The 17,552-nt window shown below is 43.9% G+C and overlaps 1 protein-coding gene and 1 long non-coding RNA gene across 2 annotated transcripts in view; both read right to left on the reverse strand.

Moving 5' to 3' along the window:
• The window catches only part of AHCY (adenosylhomocysteinase), a 28,884-nt gene that overhangs the window by 5,128 nt on the left and 6,204 nt on the right, over nucleotides 1-17,552 (reverse strand). Inside the window, exons 4-8 of the mRNA XM_055813706.1 lie at nucleotides 16,598-16,750; nucleotides 10,485-10,597; nucleotides 7,370-7,577; nucleotides 6,427-6,514; nucleotides 5,373-5,490 (exon numbers count right to left, since the gene is read on the reverse strand). Coding sequence (XP_055669681.1) covers nucleotides 5,373-5,490; nucleotides 6,427-6,514; nucleotides 7,370-7,577; nucleotides 10,485-10,597; nucleotides 16,598-16,750 — 680 coding nt within the window. The remainder of the gene's footprint in view (nucleotides 1-5,372; nucleotides 5,491-6,426; nucleotides 6,515-7,369; nucleotides 7,578-10,484; nucleotides 10,598-16,597; nucleotides 16,751-17,552) is intronic.
• LOC114011470 (uncharacterized) lies at nucleotides 11,617-16,591 on the reverse strand. Its single transcript, XR_008748738.1, has 2 exons — nucleotides 12,750-16,591; nucleotides 11,617-12,621 (listed from the first exon to the last, which is right to left on the reverse strand). It is a non-coding gene; the product is annotated as an uncharacterized LOC114011470 (long non-coding RNA).

Below are 17,552 nucleotides of genomic sequence, written 5' to 3' on the forward strand. Positions count from 1 at the left end.
TATGCCTAATTGAAACTGGTGGGGAGAGACAGGAGAGAAGAAACACCTCTGCATGCAACCGCCCAGAGCCTTTGCATCTAATGGGTAAGAGCCAGAGTCCTCAGCCTGCTGAAACTGCTCCCCTGTAACTCTTCCCACTTCGTAAGGCCAACGCTTTACAGTATAATAAACAGCTGTCCCAGCTTCTGGCATATTCTTCTTTGCTCTCAGGGGACCAAAGGCATGGTCCTCCACTCGGGCTGATTACCAAGCTATGCTGGGGACAACAGGACTCTGCACACAAGATCAAGTCTCAGGTGAGCTAAGGAGACAGGCCTTCTTCTGTGTGAGAGTCCCACACAGCTCAGGAGATATTGTCACTTAACATGTGCCTCAGCTGTCTGGGCCAGATTGGGATCCTGCAGTGTTAAAGTTAACTCTGCTTCTCCTTTCCAGTCCCCACTAGCTCTTCTTTCCCCTGCTTTCACCCATGCAGGAGGTTACAATACTGAAACCCAGAATGAAATGACAATACACCCTAGGAGTTACAAGAATATTCAGTGTCCACTGGTATTTATGGCTCGTGTCACACCAAGCACAGGGGAGCAAAGCAAACCTTTGGTAAGACTTAAGATGATCAACGACCAACTCTGACAAAGGTTAATGCTTTCAACCATTTACCTTATGCTGTCATAGCACAGCAACTGTGAAAGACCTACAAGGGTCCCTCCCCACAGCTGTATTTATACTTTTAGTCTCAAAAGTTTTTTTAATATGAAGTCAATATTAATATGAAGTAAAACACACTTCATTTACTGTTTTATTCTTAAAGCTTTGGCCTGTAAGTTAAAAGCTACAGGGGATGAAGCTTTAATTCTAACACCAGCACCTCCTAACAAAACATCTTAGTGCAAGTCCTTAGCAGAGATTTAACAAGTAAACCAACACAAACCATTTCATTAAGAACAGGTATTTTGCCTTAAGAGAAGGTCTGTGCCTCCACCTGCCTTCTCCAGCTATGCTTCAATCACAGCACTATTTTCTACTTCTTGGGTTCATACAACAGATTGTGTTTTCATATGCAGACAGTAACCACCTCAAACAGAAGCCCTAAATAACATTCTTAATATCTCCTAAGAGCAGTACAGCAAGGGAGGGTTAATAAGAATGCTCTCCACTGAGCAGCTGCAGTATTTCTTATGGACGCTGATTCTCCATTGTGGACCACCAGTGGCAGTGCTCTCAGTCCCGCAAAAATATCATATGGGCTATCTTAAGATTGTGGAAGCAAAGAAAGAAAGAAGAAAGCAGCCAAAAAGCAGAACACTACTTATATTGAATATTATATTTACAGATTAAAACTACTACAAGGTAGCAGTTAAGTAGCATTTCAGTTTTGAAGTCTGAATTGGGTGGTTTAGGTGTCAAAATATTATATCCATACAATATCCACACAATTTGCACATGCACAGCTGCTGGCTTGTGCATAGAACCGCATATGTTTGGCAATCTGCTGACGAGTCATTCAATGTACAGGGTAATGTAGAAAATGCAGATTAATGTCTTTGCACAGAAAAGTAGAAGAGGCACCAGCAGAGGCTTAAGTCAGCACCATGGAAACACATTTCATCTACAGGTACATAAACGGGCTGATTCATAAATCAAGAAATTGCTACAGAAGTAGAATTCAAGTTATCCAAGTATTAAGTTCATCTCCACACTTATACAAATGCCTCATCCCTTTCCCCATCAGCATTTAGCTTGCTCTGCACTTTCTGGCTGTTTTACACTTCCCTCCACACCTTGCTACACAAATAATTTGTTTTCACAACCAAAGCCCATTGATCCCACCCTGACCTTTTCTTCCCCTCTAGGGCTGAGCTTGTGCTATACATCAGTCTCTCTAACACCAGAACACAGGTAAGCAGGACTGCAGTGCAAACCCATATTCAAAACAACCTGCCAGCATTTCAGTAAAACTTATTTCCTCCTTAACTGTACTTGGAAAGCAACAGATGAGTGAGAATGGCACAGTAAGATGTTTTCCTTTCCCAAGTATTAAACATTACTTACACCAGCTCACCACTTGTAAATGGAGACCATATGGTACTGAAAACTACCATGTTGGACACTTACACAGTTACTCTGTACCTCTAGCTGAAGCCTAGCACTTCTCAGCTCTGGTATTAATCCTCTGAGCAAGAGACAGATGTCTTCATAGGAGGTTAGAGATTTTTGTTCCTGTACTATATTCTGCCCCCTCCTACAGGATATAGAAAAAAAAGCTGCCAGGTCTTAGCAAAAATTTTAATATTTTTAGTACTTGATATTACAAAACATAGGATACCACACCCACAACACTGATGTGAAAAAACTGTGTTCCACTAAAGGTAAGTGCAAGATTTCACACCTTTAAAACACAGCACTGACCTCCCCTGGAGGCCCCCACAAGACAAGATGACAACCTAAGTGTCCCTTCAATGAATCTGAGAAAGGAGTAACAGCCTAAGTGGCACACCAGCTGTTTCCTTCCCAGATTTCAGTATAAGAACAACTCTATCAATTATTGTAGTGACTCATCACCACTGCCCAGAGAAAGGTCTTAGCACATGCAGAGAAATGCCCATGCAGGTGGTGGAAGCTGCAGAACACCTCCTGGGAGCTTGCTTCTAAACCTAGTTATTGCCTAACTCTTCCAGAACACGCATTTGCAGAAAACATCTACTCAATCCTTCTTAATTTGTTTCAAGCATGGAATTTGGGGCTCTAAAGTCACATTTTGCTGCCCAGTCCCTGCCTCTCCACCTTCTGAAACAAGTGAGCTTTTATGATGTGTATTAGTCCACTCCTGCTCAACTGCCCAGCATCCATAGCTATTAGGCACAGAGAATGAAAATAATGAAGCTTTTACACACAACTTGTTCACATCACACCTGCTCAGCAGGTACTTCTTTAACTCATCATGCAGGTCTGAAGTGTTCAGTGACAAGAAATTGAAGCAGACACAAAATGGAGCAGAGGGGTATACCACTAGCACAGTGTAGCTACCTACAGCATCAAGTACACCCCTAAGAATCCAACTGGAGATTCAAACGCTGCTTCAGATTCACTGCTAGAAGTCAACAAAACTCAAGAACTAACCTGAGTCACAGACCAGCTTTTATTTGGCTTAGCAATGTACACATCCATAAGCCATACCCACTTCAGTAAAGCTTTGAACATGTTGCATGGCCATGTAAGATCAGATTTACCTCCAGGCACAACCCAGCTCCAGTGGCAACCAGTAGGTGGGTAAGGAAAAGTACCAGAACAGCCCCTGGGTGAAGTGCTATTTCCACCAGCAAATCCTCTTAGCTTCAGCTAACTGTGCATCAGGCTGAGACAGAGGTAGTCCACTCTGGGCTGTCAGACACCTTTTACAAACTTTAGCTAATGACTTCCAGGCAAACACACTCGCGGCACCTACATCACGCTGAGCAGCTATTTTCACAGCTTTTGCTCTGTGAGCTGGTATCTCCTTTGCATCACTCTGAACATCCTGCTTGTGACACCAGCAGTTTATATAATAGATCAGAGAGTTCAGGTCAGAAGGTAGGTAGGTCTTCAGCATTAAACCATATGGATAACCTTGACAGCAATTCCACCCTTTTTGAAAGGTAATACACTAGTTTTAATCATAAACTTGTTAAGAGTTTTCATACCTTGGATTAGACTACATCTCGTTGTGCCCATTACATCTGTGACAGACAGGCACATTCAATATGAAGGTAAATGAAGAAAAAGGGACTACTCTGCCACAGTGACAATTTTTCATATGGACTTTTAAGAGCCACATTGAATGGCCACGTGCAGGTAGTTTGCATGTTACCATATTAACATCCAATTTAGCCTTCAAAAACATTTACTTTTCGAGCAGTCCAGTTTTAGTTTTAAAATCCAAGCTACCAGCAAGCAAGCAGCTAGCTACAGGCTCCTCTAGGACAAGAGCTGCTGAGTAAAGTCAGCTCCACCCTAAGGTCATGGGCAAGAGCAGACTTGAATGTAGTGAGAACTCGAGGGTATAACTTCATAACTAGCTGAGCCCACATAGTGTCCTAGCAGCAAACAGAATATTGAAAATACTCTCACAACTGCTTAGGAAGAGTTTGATGTGGGTGGCCAATAAGCCACAGGGGAGTTATGAAAATTGGAAGACCAGACTGAGATCTAAGATGTATGCTTGGGTGTGGTGTTTTTAAAAAAGTAGAAAACCTGTCCCAGAATCCTGCTGCTGGTAAGCACGCTCCCTCTTGAAAAGGTAACTGGAAGCCCCATGCCAAGTCAGACAAAGCCTGATTTGCTTTATGTGATGTTCTTCCCCCATTGCTGGTGTTACAAACCAGCTTTAATTCAGTTTCATTTTGTTTCTCTGCTTTTTCTGCTGAAGAGCTGAAGTTTTTAGATCCCTACTTTCCTGTGTACCTACAGCCACAGCTTGACGTAAACACATGGTGGGAATGCAAGCTAAGCAAGGATAACACATCTCATCTTGTCTGCCCACACAAAGACTTCTGGTCTATACAGGTTTCTAAAATGAAGCCACTAAGTCTGGGAAAGAAGTCTCAGCTTGGCAGAGCTCCAGATAGGCTTTCCTGAGGCTTCAGTCTCCAAGTAAAAATAAACATTTTGAAAATAATGAGGTGTGAATTTTTTCAAACCTTGACAAAATACCAAAAGACATTCCCTTGAGATTCACTCTAATCCTGATCCCCTGCACCAGGACCAAGACTGTTCTGGTGCAGAGCAGCACACGAGCAAGCATCTTGCTGAGAGGAAATTCAGATCAGCTGCCAGGCAGCCTATGGGCTCTGTTCTTAAGTTTTATGCAGACTCTAATGGTCTGTTCTGTATTCATCATCCAACTTGCTTTTTGAAATTGAGTTATGGCATTGTTTTCAACTGGGGGCTAACAAAGAAAGCATATTGCCATACCTCCTCACCATACCCCAAATATCAAATCTGGCTTCCTGTAAGGAATGAACTTGGTGTAATTAATTGTCTACACAACCACCAGTAAGGGGTAGGCTCCTGTTTGCCAAGGAAGTAGGAACAAGAAACACATGGAGAAAGATGCATCCATACCAGGTGCCTCTCAGAGAACACATTGTATACTTGGGTACTGGCTGGAACCGGTTGCTTTAATACGAACACAAGAATACAACATGCAGCTTGTTCCGGGTTAACTGGGGAAGAGCAGAGCAGAATCTCCACTCTGATCAGCCCAGAGCAACACTGGCTTCCCAGAGAGCTAGAAACACAGAGTACCTGAAGAGAAATAACTCCCTTTCTGGAAAGGGACACGGATTAGCTATTGCGTCTTTCTAGCAGGAGAGCTTGTGCAAGGGCTGTCTCACCTGAGGTTTAACATTCACCGCCTCTACTGCATTTTCATTCAGCCACTTTGCATCAACTTCCACATCAAAATGACCAATATTACACACTATGGCATCATCCTTCATCTGCTCAAAGTGCCTGCAAAAAGAAAAAAAAAAAGCATATCAGAAGTTAACGCACAAAAATTTTTTTCTTCAGCACCAGAAGATTCTCTGGTCCATAGCCCTGCTCAAGGAGAAATGAAAAGTGCCTAGCTCACCGACTGCATTTGACTCTCACAAGATGTGTGGGTCTGGTAATCTTCCAGGCACGTGAAGTCTACTGGAAAATAACCTCTCAAGCTTCTAGGGGAAGGACACTTCCCAAGGAACATAAAGAGGTTATTGGAGAGGAAATATTTTCCCAGTATGGAAAGTAAAGCTATTTTGTTTAATTGATTAAAAATGAAATATCTGCAGTTATTCTCTGCCCTAAACAAAAGAAATTTTTCTTCATGATTTTAAAGTTTTCAGCAGTTCTACATCTCTGGAGACTAATGGCCTTACTTGCTCCCACTTAATCTGATCTTCCACTACAACATGGGGAGTCATAATGGCAAAGACAGGAATGAGTTTGTGAAGAGTGGAGGGGTTATAAATTGAGATCTAAGAAGTGGCAACCAAAAAACCAGCAGGGCAGTTTATTGAGAACAGACTAGTTTCAAGTCTGCTACATGTACTCACAGACAGAATCACTTTCAACCTTCACCTACCTCTTCTGTTCACATTTATCTGCCCTAACACAAATTTAGCCCTGATGCTCTCATTCTCTAAAGTTTATATATCTCTCTACACCTTTTGTTTCTTCATCATCAGACACTAAGGCAGGAGCAATTGCAATGTGCCAACACCCAACAGAACTGAAAGGCCAAAGCCCCATTTTCTCACTAAAGTGATGTTAAATCCTGGTGTCCAGAATTTGTGTGTTAACCCTCACCATACTGCTGACAAGTTATGACTGTATTTTAAAAAAAAAAAAAAAAAAAAAGGTAACTGTACAGGGATGCTTTCACTAAAGCAAGTGGCTAGACCATACCTGCCCTGAACAATGTCAGTGCAGCCAGTGGTGGTAACAAAGATATTGCCTTCTTTACAGGCCTCCTCCATGGTTGTAACTTCATAACCTGAAAAAGAGAAAAAAGTTATTCCTCCATCCAACCACCAGCACTTTATTAGAAATCAGATACAATATTACAAGAAGAAAAGTACAGAGAAAGAATGCATGAGAGAAATCTGTGCCAGCACCTGACCTATGGAGGATGCAAGGTAGTGGGCATACCTGCCTTACTGAATACCAACATAGCACAAAAATATCTATCCCTCAGCTGTTTCCAATCCATAGATTTACACATTCAACCTCTTCTGTCCATAGGTGTAGTATCTCCCACAGCACTCAGACTGGATTCAGGAGGTCAAGTTTTCAAAGGGAAGTGCACACACAACACCTCCAGGTTCTAGTCAGGTATGAATAGAAATGGGATAAACTGGTACTAAGGAGCACAATTACATGAGGCACCCAGATGAGAGAAGGAGCACAGCTGCCAAAGCACATTATGAGCACAGCTGGAAAGGCAGAGCACACGGCATTGCTCTCCAAGAACACCTACTGAAGGCAAGCCTGATGTTTCACTGCAGAGATATTCTCGTGAAGTCACAACCCACACTGGAGGTTAGAGCTGCACAACTTGAAGATAATGAACCCGTTCAAAACCAGGCTTTCAGCACTATGAAATTGGAGCCTTACCCCTCTATGGTCTCTATATCCTTGACCCCAAACACATCTTCTAGGTCTATACACTAAAAATCCTTCACTAACAGGAAAAGAATTCCTGCAGCTGAACTGGAATCACCTTCACCTCAACAGGGACAGGGCTGAAGCCCACTGAAACTTTCTCAGCCAACTACCATGTATTGCTCCACACTGACACACAGAGACCCCCGCCAGATGAATGAATTTCTGCATCTCCTTCAGTTCTCACCTTCCATGGCTGCCTGCAGTGCATTGATGGGATCAATTTCAGTGATGATGACTCTAGCTCCAAAGCCTCGCAGAGCCTGAGCACAGCCTTTGCCCACATCACCGTAACCTGCCACGACTGCTACTTTTCCAGCAATCATGACATCTGTAGCACGCTTGATGCCATCGATGAGGGACTCTCTGCACCCATACAGGTTATCAAACTTGCTCTGAGGAAGAAAATGGAGCGGTTTCAAACAGATGAAAGTCACTCAAGTAAAAATTCCTTAGAGAAACAAAACAGACTTGTATATCAGTACTACAAACCAGGAGACTGACAGCCAGCTAAATACTTTAACCACAGTGAGGGATGGAAAAATAACCTGGTTTGATATTTTTACGTATCCAGTTTCTATCTCTATAGTTATTTATACTAGATACGGGCTTCAGCACATACCCATGAGAAGTATTTCGTATATATGTTGTGTCTACTGACTAGGGCTTGTACATGTTAAAAGCTTGTTAGAGGTAATCTGAATTTATCAAATAAAAGCACAAACAATTCTTGCATACACAGGTAGGTAGGTCTTAAGTTCCTTAACCAGATGATCACCAGTTCTCTGCTGCTGTTTATCAGACAATGAACTGAGCCAAGTGCCACAGGCAGGCAAGACAGCACCAGAACTGCTGGCCAAATGATTAGCACGCATTCTTATTTTTGCAAGACACATGCACCCTGCAGAAGCAGCAAGTTGCCCACATCAACCATGAGAAATTGGTTCCTGAAGCCCAGGAAGATGAAAATTGCATCTTCCTCCAGGTTGAGTTACACTAACACTGCCAGACCTCACCACTGCTCAGATCTAGAAAAATCCAGCAAGAAGCCATTCACAATACTAGTCACTGCAGCCAAGAACCCCTGGATTTCAGCTCTTAACACCCCATCACACAGCATCCTCTACTGTAACATTTAACATGAGCTTAACAGCCCGATCTCCAAAGCAAAATTCCCCTGCCAAGTCAGATGTTAAACAGTATTCCACTTGAACATCTTCCTAAACTCACGAACACATATTGCTGTACTGATTTTTGGAATGCTCCTTCTTTTTCTCCTTGGGCCCTTTGTTTTGACCAGGAAGATGGGCTGTATAAACAGTTTTGATTATCTGAAGAGTTACAGAAGCCAAGAATCTAAAAAAATTTAAAAAATGAAAAAAAGTCTGACTACACAAGTTGTGCTATGCTTCCCCAAGGCATGGGTATAAAGAACTCACCATTTACAGCAAAATTCTGGTCTCAAAGCCTGCTCTGTGCTTTCTACAGCTTTAGGTCACCAATCACTCTTGCTTTCACTTAACACAGATAGCACTGTCTGCTATAAGCAATCTTAAGACTGTGTACCTAGATGTGAGTAGGGGCACAAATGGGACCTACCTTGCAGCTATGACTGGTACCATCTAGCTTGTGTAAGGTGATGTTACAGTTTGGTTTCAGCCTATAGCTTACAACAGTAAAATTTGTATAATATAAAAATGCAGAAGTCTATGTATAAAAATGTTGCAGCTATGACTCCCAATGCATTATCTCAGCAAGTTACAAGGTAAGCAGCACATTGCTCCCAGCCTCAGAAGGTGGCCAAGGACTAATGTGTAAGAAGTTATACTTCAGCTCCAGACGTTCGTGACTCAGTGCCTCTAAGTTATCACAGGCCTATCTGCCATTAATATTTCAGAATATTTGTGTTGCCAGTCCTCCAAATTCCAAAGTTAGTGCCTGTTGGTAATCCTCTTTTCTAGTCCTCCAGCAGATTTTCCTTGCGTTACATGCCTTCTAATGGAGGAAAACAGCATGGTCAGATTTGATTCCTATTCACCAAACCCCACAGTTGCAATTGGAGCCTTTCAGACACCATTGTATTCCCATGCAAGGTAGCAGAGTGCCAGATGCAGATATCTGTACCATCCAAAAACATATTTGGGTGGCAGGAGGGAAGTGCAGAACTGGATGCTGCCTCCCTGTCTCTCCAAGTACTAGGATAGGAACCTAACGCCAACTGAAAATATCAGCCTGGGAGAGCAGAATGTGTCATCTCAGTTGCATGTCATCCTGGAGATCTGTAACTGTGGATTGTACAAATCTTTTACTACATAAATACCAAACAGTACTTGAAAATAAGCACTTGTTTGGCACTAGAATAAAGTGAGGTCAACCCAAGAGGCTTTTTTAGAAACATCTGAATTACCAAATCTATTAAACTAATAGTTATTATGCAGGAGGCACAAATCTAGGTGAAAAGATGCAAAGAAACAACAAGCTTCTTCCAAGACCAACTGGATTGCAGCCCACTAGCTACGAAATAAAAATGCCAGATGAATTTTTGTGAACAGAAAGGAGATACTCTTCAGATAGCAAACTGCAGAGAAAGCAGACCAAAGAGTCAGTGAGAACTTCCATGTCCAATAGGATAATGCTAGCATGGTAACTTGAAATAGATTTAGCAACTAGATTTTAAAAACATCTAGATGCATAAACCTTAAGTACACCTGAAATCCCCACTATAATTCACCTGCATCCAAAAATCGCCAGCACCCGTTAAACACCATTCCCCTTCATCCCTCAGTTCACCAGAATTTGTCTCACAAGCAGTAATATAGCTGCACAAGGAATAAATAGCTCCTTTCCCCATCCTTTGCAACTGCTGCTTGCAGAGATACCTTGTCAGATCAACCACCCTTTTAACAGCCACAAGCTCGTGTAGGTCATGCTCTCTTTTCCAGCTGGTACCTGCCACCTACCTGTGAGCTTTAAGCTACTCAGAGTGAGGACATGCTCCTTGCCACAGGAATTGGCTGTATTCCAGGAGCCATGACTTGGAAGGGTGTTTTCACATTATTAAAATGCAGAAGAATGCATGTCCTTACACACAAAAAAGTCCTTTATGTTCTGAAAACAGGGTATTTACAATGGCATCTCCCATTAGATATCACGGGCTCACTTCAAGGATATGGTGAAAATCTGTTCAGCACCAGGTCAAGAATAGCTCAGCAAGAGGAGGAATACTTGCATGGGACTGACAACAACCCGAAACCAATCCAGTCAGACAGCAGAACACAGCAGAAGGGGTCTGGCTGCACTACCTTGGTGACAGAGTCGTTAACATTGATAGCTGGCACTTTCAGGGTCCCATTAGCCTTCATCTTGTACAGGTTGTGAACTCCAGTGGTTGTCTCTTCCGAAATACCTCTAATTCCTGTGAGGAGAGTAAAAAGATTCACCTTAGCTGAGTTAACACTGCTGCAAACCAACACATCCAGGTGCTGGGAGCATGCTCTAGAGGCCCAGGTTAAACAAACCCTTTGCAGGAAGCAGAAAAGAGAAAAACCTTCACCTGGATCCTCAAACAGTAGTTTGAAACTTCAAACCAGTTTCTTCCCCTACAAAGCAATTTAAGAGCAGGACAAAATATTATTTGAAAAAATGCAAGGAACCAGGGGAGTCAGGAAAAACCCCACTAATTGCTCACAAAATAATCAAAAAACTCTTTTGCAAAAAGGGAAAGATGTTCACCACAGTGATGTTCCTACATCATAGTCCATTCTTGCGAGGTAGCTTGAAAGGAGATGGTACCTAGATAACCACACTTAAATTTAAAGCACTTGGATCAATTGGAAAAAAAAAAACAACTTAAAAAAAAATCAAATACGCAGTTCACCACTCCTGTGAGTGTATGAGCTCATCACCTCCTGTTGTAATCAACTTCAGCTCTGATTAAATAGCAGAAATGCCTCCACTAAGCCTGGATAGCAGCTAACGCGAAACTTCAGTTTCATGGGTATTACAAGCACAATCAAAAAAACATTATTTCAAATATATCCTTGTTTGAAAACAGTCCAGGTGGCAGAGACCAGAGAAAAAGGACTGTCTAGAAACACCAACATTATATAATGGACTAAGATCCTGATAATACAGGAACTTTCATGGCATTACCTGGCTCCACATTACACTGAAAGCCCAAGCTGTAAAGGCATCCCCCTGCTTTAAGGATCCTGACTCTTCATGGACCTTTTGACAGTAGCCAATTGTTCAGAAATGGCATCACTGCACATGACTTCTGGATCTCTCTCTCCTCTTCAATGTCTCAATAATATCTCATTATACATAAACTGTCTAATTGCTACACTGGGCAACGCCTTGATTACTTTGAAAGCCTATCTGCACAAAAAGGTACTCCATGTATGACAATCAGACTAAATCTGAAACTAAACTATCCAGTCTGGCTGAATTTCCAATGTAAAAGATATGGTCATTATATTTGTTCTTTAAGGACTGGAGGCATACCACAAGACAATTACTTTGTTGAAGTATGAACTACTGGGGGATATAGAGGAATTGTGCTAAATCAGGCTTAAACCACCAACACAAGCAACATCTCTATAAAGAGATCCATGTGGCATTTAGAGCTAATTCAGATTCACAAGACAACAAAAAATATGAAAACAACAAATACCAAGTTCCACATACACCAGTGATGCAAAGATACTGCCCCTCCAGGCAAGCAACTTCTCACATTGACCTCAGAATAAAATTGAAAGGATGCTCATAAGCAAAATAATTTTACAGTCACTTTGACAGAAAAACTGAGAAATAAACAACATTCATAAATCGATCTCTCCAGGCCCTTTTATTGACAACAGCCCAGGTTATCCTATGTGAGTGCATGTAAACAGAGACATTCCTTCTTTTCATATATTTTTTCTTAATTCTTCTCTCTCATTATATAACATATAATCACTCCCAACTCCTACAAATATTTTTTATCCACATTCTATCCACAGCCCTCCCAGTATTTAAAAAAGGCGAGTAATAGCCTTCCTATTTCAAAAACAGCAAAAGGAGGAAGGCCAAAGGACTTGCCCAAGATCCCCAGGCAACAGGAGGGCTCTCAACCGCTGCCCACGCAGCTCCTCAGCAGCCAGTATTACTTCAGGGACAGGCAAGTGGGAACCAACAATAACCCCCAGCAAAATCCCCAACATTATTTATGTAGTACGTTAATTCTGTGTATCGAAGAGAAGTGTCCAAGTGCCACTACCTCCCCAGCCACCAAGGCCTATGTGAAATTTATAGGACAGGATGAATAACTGGAGAATCACCTCTGCAAACAGCGTGCAGAACAGTCATCCCTGGCGGGAGCAATGGCAGTAGCACAACCCAAGGGAGGAACAGGAACAAAGCTAATGGGATCAATGCCTGCAGCTGAGCAGCTGGCTTTACCTACAGAGGACAAAGAGGGAGGTCAGCCACCCAAGGGAGCTGCAGGCTCCAGGGAGGCTCCCTGAGACCAGACGAAAGGACACTGGAGGGCAGAAAGGCCAGAGCACATATTTCAGAGCCACACGTACCTGCACCCACCAGGCACCCAGGGGTGCTGTGCCTCCTGGGCACGGCTCCCTAGCAGGCTGCAGCGGCCTGGCTCCTGGGAGAAGGCAGGCGGGTGCTTTGCCCCAGCCCTGTGAGTTCCACCAGCCCAGCTGGAGCATGCACCACAGCACCAGCTGCCCAGCCGCTCAGGTCACCCCCAGCGACGGGGGGAGCGAAGGGGAACCCCAGATTTGTACCAGAGCTCTAATAAGTGCAAAAGAATAAAGCTTGTTAAAATCAGCTTCAAAGTTCGGGGCCCGGGGCAGCGCAGCTGGGACCCACGTGCCCCACCCCCGCGTGGGCCCCACTCGCGCTCCGCGGCGCCACAGCGCCCCCTAGCGCCGCACGGCCCCCCCCACGCACGGCCCCCCCGCCACGCGGGACAGCAGCAGGCAGGTGCGGGTGCTGGTCCAGACGCATCCCTGCTGCCTACAAAGCTGCCAGCTGATCTGAGCCAGGCGAGCTGCCAGCCACCGACACGGGCAGCTTCAGTTTCAGTTCCCAAGTGCGATTCAAAGCAGTTTTCAAACCAGAATTTGCTCAGACATCCCAATGGAGCCCAAGACACACAGCCATTAGACCTTCCTTTCACTTCCCAGACCACCAGGCAGAAGCACCAGCACTGTGTCACCCAAGGGAAACCAGACCAACGACACCAGGAGGACACGGAGCCTTGTTAGGATTTACCCCCACAGAGGTCTGTCACCGCAGACCTCTAAGGGCCTTCAGGAACCACCCTCCCAGGCAGTTACCTAAAGAGAGAACAAATTTAGGTTTTAACACGTTCAGGGCTTGCTTGGAGGGGACAAGACAACTTAAAGAACATTGCTGGGTGCACAATGAAATATAGCAACAGTAACAAGTCTCCCAAAATTATCAATCTTGCAGTGCAACTGCCTCGATCAAGTACAACCACCCCCTTGTGAGGGAAATCTGTGGGAGATTGTGACAGAAACCTCCAGTTCAAACCTGCTCTCTCTCTTCTGGTCTGTCTGGCAACTAGGAGACACGCTCATCCTTCAAAAGCTCTCCTGGCTAACATTGCTAAGCCTAGCAGATTGCCTTTAAAATTGCACCAAGTGAACCTCCTACCATGTACACCAGCAGCCTCCTGTCCCTGAAGGCCACCTGCCTGCTGCCCCCAGGTGACATTTACAGCTGGTCTAAGCTACTTTGCAACTCTGCTAGAAGTGCTGCCTACACCACTTTGTTTCAATGCCAGAGTGACTTAAGTGACTGGAGAACAGCAGGCGGCCTACAGCAAGGAAAAGGCTGCATTCAACTGGAGAAGTCTTGCTAAACACTCAGACCCGCTCTGATCCCCTGTACTTCTTACCTGATCAGCGAGCCAGTCTGCATCAGGCCACAAATGTTCCAGTCTTCTTCCCTTCTCAACAGCAGACTTCTGCAGATGCCAGAGACCTCCCTTGCACAAGATGACTTTCTCCTCTCTCTCTCCTTTGTTCAGTTCTAGCTTTCCCCCTACTGCCTCTATTTGTCTTGGGTTTAAAGGCATTTAGTTCAGCAGAATAAGGCCACTCTGCCCTCCAACAGCAGTCACAACTAGGGAGAGGCAAAGCTTGCTGAGCATTTCCACCCAGCTATTTAACACATCTCCTAGTTGAAGCAGACTTGAATGAGCCCTACTTTCAACTGTTACTTCCCACTAGGACTGAACTAACTTCTATTCCAACGCTTCAGCTACTTCTAATTTAAGACAGACAGTTCCCTTGCCCAAAAAACTTGTCCAGCCTTTAAATGGCATATGGCACTTTCAGATGCTGCATGCAAAAATGTCTCCTGCACTCACGAACCCCTCTTTTGACACACTCTGCACGCTCTGCTAATATTGCTATTGCCCTACCTCTCACCCAAAGAGGTCCAATATCATCACAAGCCCTTGGGATATTAGCCTTGTATTTTCAAGATACAAAAAACGGATGCTACTCAGCTTAATTTAAGCAGTCTTTACAGCAAAGGGTTAAGCACAGAGCTCAGTTAAATGAGATCAAGACCACTTGGTGGGTCCCATTCTGGAAGTTTTGCTGTTTCCAAGGAAAAATGGACTGGAAGGTAAAACAGATCACATTCTGTCACCCTCCAGTGGCAGCTTTAATTTACTGAACTGCTCCAAGGAAGCTTTTCAGCTATGGTCAGTGCAGGTAGTGCACGCACAGGTTTTAGCAAGAGAAAAGTTGACACGTATGGCATCCTGCCTAGACTAAATACCCAGTGGAAAAGCCATTCCTATGAATTTAGGAAGCAACCCCAGGCAGAAGGGATGTTTTTTATCCATGGGAGACTAGAGATGGATGGAGACAATCCAACTAGGAGACAGTTCAACAGCCATTGCTCTACTGCACCATACTATACCAGAGAGCAAAGGGCCAGAGGGGAGAAAGAAGCAGACAGCAGGAGGGCTGGAAGTATGAAAGGGGCTAAGCACAACGACCCCCAGGAACAGGGACACCAACTGAATTGTTGCATGTGCATGGCAGGGAAACAACCCTGCAAAATAAAGGGTATGAACATGGAAAATTGACAATGCCAGGAAGACAGGGAGGAGTGACCAATTGTGTTATTCCTGGGCATCAAATAGCAGGAAAGCAAAAGGTCATGAACATCAGACAGAGGCAATCTAGGAAGCAAGAGACCTTCGATGGAAGACAGGGGGTCCCAGCATGGCTGAGCAGACACCACCAAAAACCTCTCATTAGTTTAAGTAACAAAGATGTTCGGTGTTGAATTACTCATGACATCAGGCTGAGGATGAACAAGAAAGTGAGGCCTGTCACACAGATGTTGGCTGTCTTCCTGGTGCCCCTACCCGCATGAGCACATGGATGGGGAGCAGCCCCAGACTCCTCCCCTCACACAGCCCTAACCATGGCCTGCCACCTTCAGATTTTTTTTTCCTCCATAGCTTCCTCTAAAGTCAGTCCAAGTCAGAGGAGAGCTGATCCAGCAGGCTCCTACAGCAACCTCACCTCTACAGACCAAGGTGCACATCATCACACCCCACTGTATCTGTTTAGTTTCCACCCCATAGCATCATCCAATTTTCTTCATATCCCAGATCAAACATGCTCTTTAGCAACACTGGGCACCTGCGACCTGCAGCAGCACAGATGATGGACACTGGCAGAGCTAAGGAGAATCTGCCATACTTGCCAGGCATAGACCAGCCTGCTACTGCAGGTCACATGAGATTCCCTTCAGATAAATCTTTTTACATAAACACATGCCAGCAACCCCACACTGATCTGTTTTCAGTTTTGCTAACTTACACTGAAGGAAATAAGTCAAAGCAAGAGACCCAACCCTGACTCCACCAGCATCTGTGCTGACAAACTGGGTAACACCTTGTAGTTTATAAGGTTAGAAAACTGTTCCCTTTCCAAAAAAGACTACAGGTTGTCATAACTTCATCCAGAGGTTCACTAAGAGGATGGGGGAGAAAAAAGCATTAATGTTAAAAATATTAATTGCAAGCAGACATTAAGCAATCCTAAAACACAGCCCTTTTCCAGGAAGCTTTTGGCAAGTCAGCAGTACCACCAGATTCTCAGGTAACGGGCACTGTGAAGGACAGCCAGAAAGACAGGTCACTGTAGCTTACACGCTACAGAGATGGAAACGGCTCCTGTTGGTAAGAAGATTCTGGTCTTGGACTGTAAGCAATTCTCATAGACTTATTCATAGCCTGTTTTGTACATGCCAGTTGCTCTTCCCTCACCCCTTTTACACAAGCAGGGAACTCCCATAGAAACCGACTGTCTAAACAGCCTCCCAAGCAGAACTGTGCCTGACAAAACAAAATACACATCACCTTTCAAGAGCTGTGGGTATTTGGTATGAACTAGGTTGGTAAGGTCTCCACCATCATCCAAAATCATGTTGAGGGGCTGCCCATCCTTGAAGTACAGGGTCTGCTCAATGCACCACAAATATTCCTCATCAGTCTCCCCTTTCCAGGCAAACACTACATGGGAACAAACACACACAATTAGCCAGTTTCTTACTCAGCACGTAGTAAAGCAGCCAAAGGAAGATTTCATCAGCAACTCTCAGTAGCAGAGCAGACAGACAGATGATTATCTGTGCCTGCAGGCCAGAAAATACATTTGCATTAGGAAGAAAAAAAAAAAAAAAAAAAAAAAAAAAAAATCACAGAATGAGAAGTGAAATCACTTTGCCTTCTGTTCCAGGCCACAAACTGTCAAAATTTTGAGACCTCACTGCTAAGATGGAGAAGGCAAAGCAAACCAAAAGAGTTATGCTCGTAACACTGCACTTGCTCCCCTAATACACCCTATAATACCAGGATTTAGAAATAGCCACTAGATATATTGATACAGATAAATGAAAACACAACTACAGGATTTTCCAGCACAGCAGAAAAGAGGGATTAGACTTTAGCATGAATTAAGCACCAGACTAAACTCTGAGTTTAAATTCTAGTCTCTAGCACAGCACCCAAATCTAAGCTGCTGTGCATTGTCTGCTCTTATTGGGGCATATTTCTGTATCAGTACATCTACCACCAGCAACATGCTGCAATCACTAGCATGCTGTATCTAGCAGTATTTTTGCCTTTCCAGGCATTTGTACTGGCTTCAAGCTATACTTGAGCCTCAGTGGTACTCAGTCATCCAAACATATATCAGGCATATGATTTACAAGCCCCAACATTTGGCAAAATTGTCATGTTTTCACTGTTCACACAGAATACTAACCTTGAGACACAGAGAGACAATCATGCAATTGTCCCATCTGAAGAAATG

The sequence above is a fragment of the Falco peregrinus genome, chromosome 9, assembly GCF_023634155.1.
Source record: "Falco peregrinus isolate bFalPer1 chromosome 9, bFalPer1.pri, whole genome shotgun sequence".
NCBI lineage: Eukaryota > Metazoa > Chordata > Aves > Falconiformes > Falconidae > Falco > Falco peregrinus.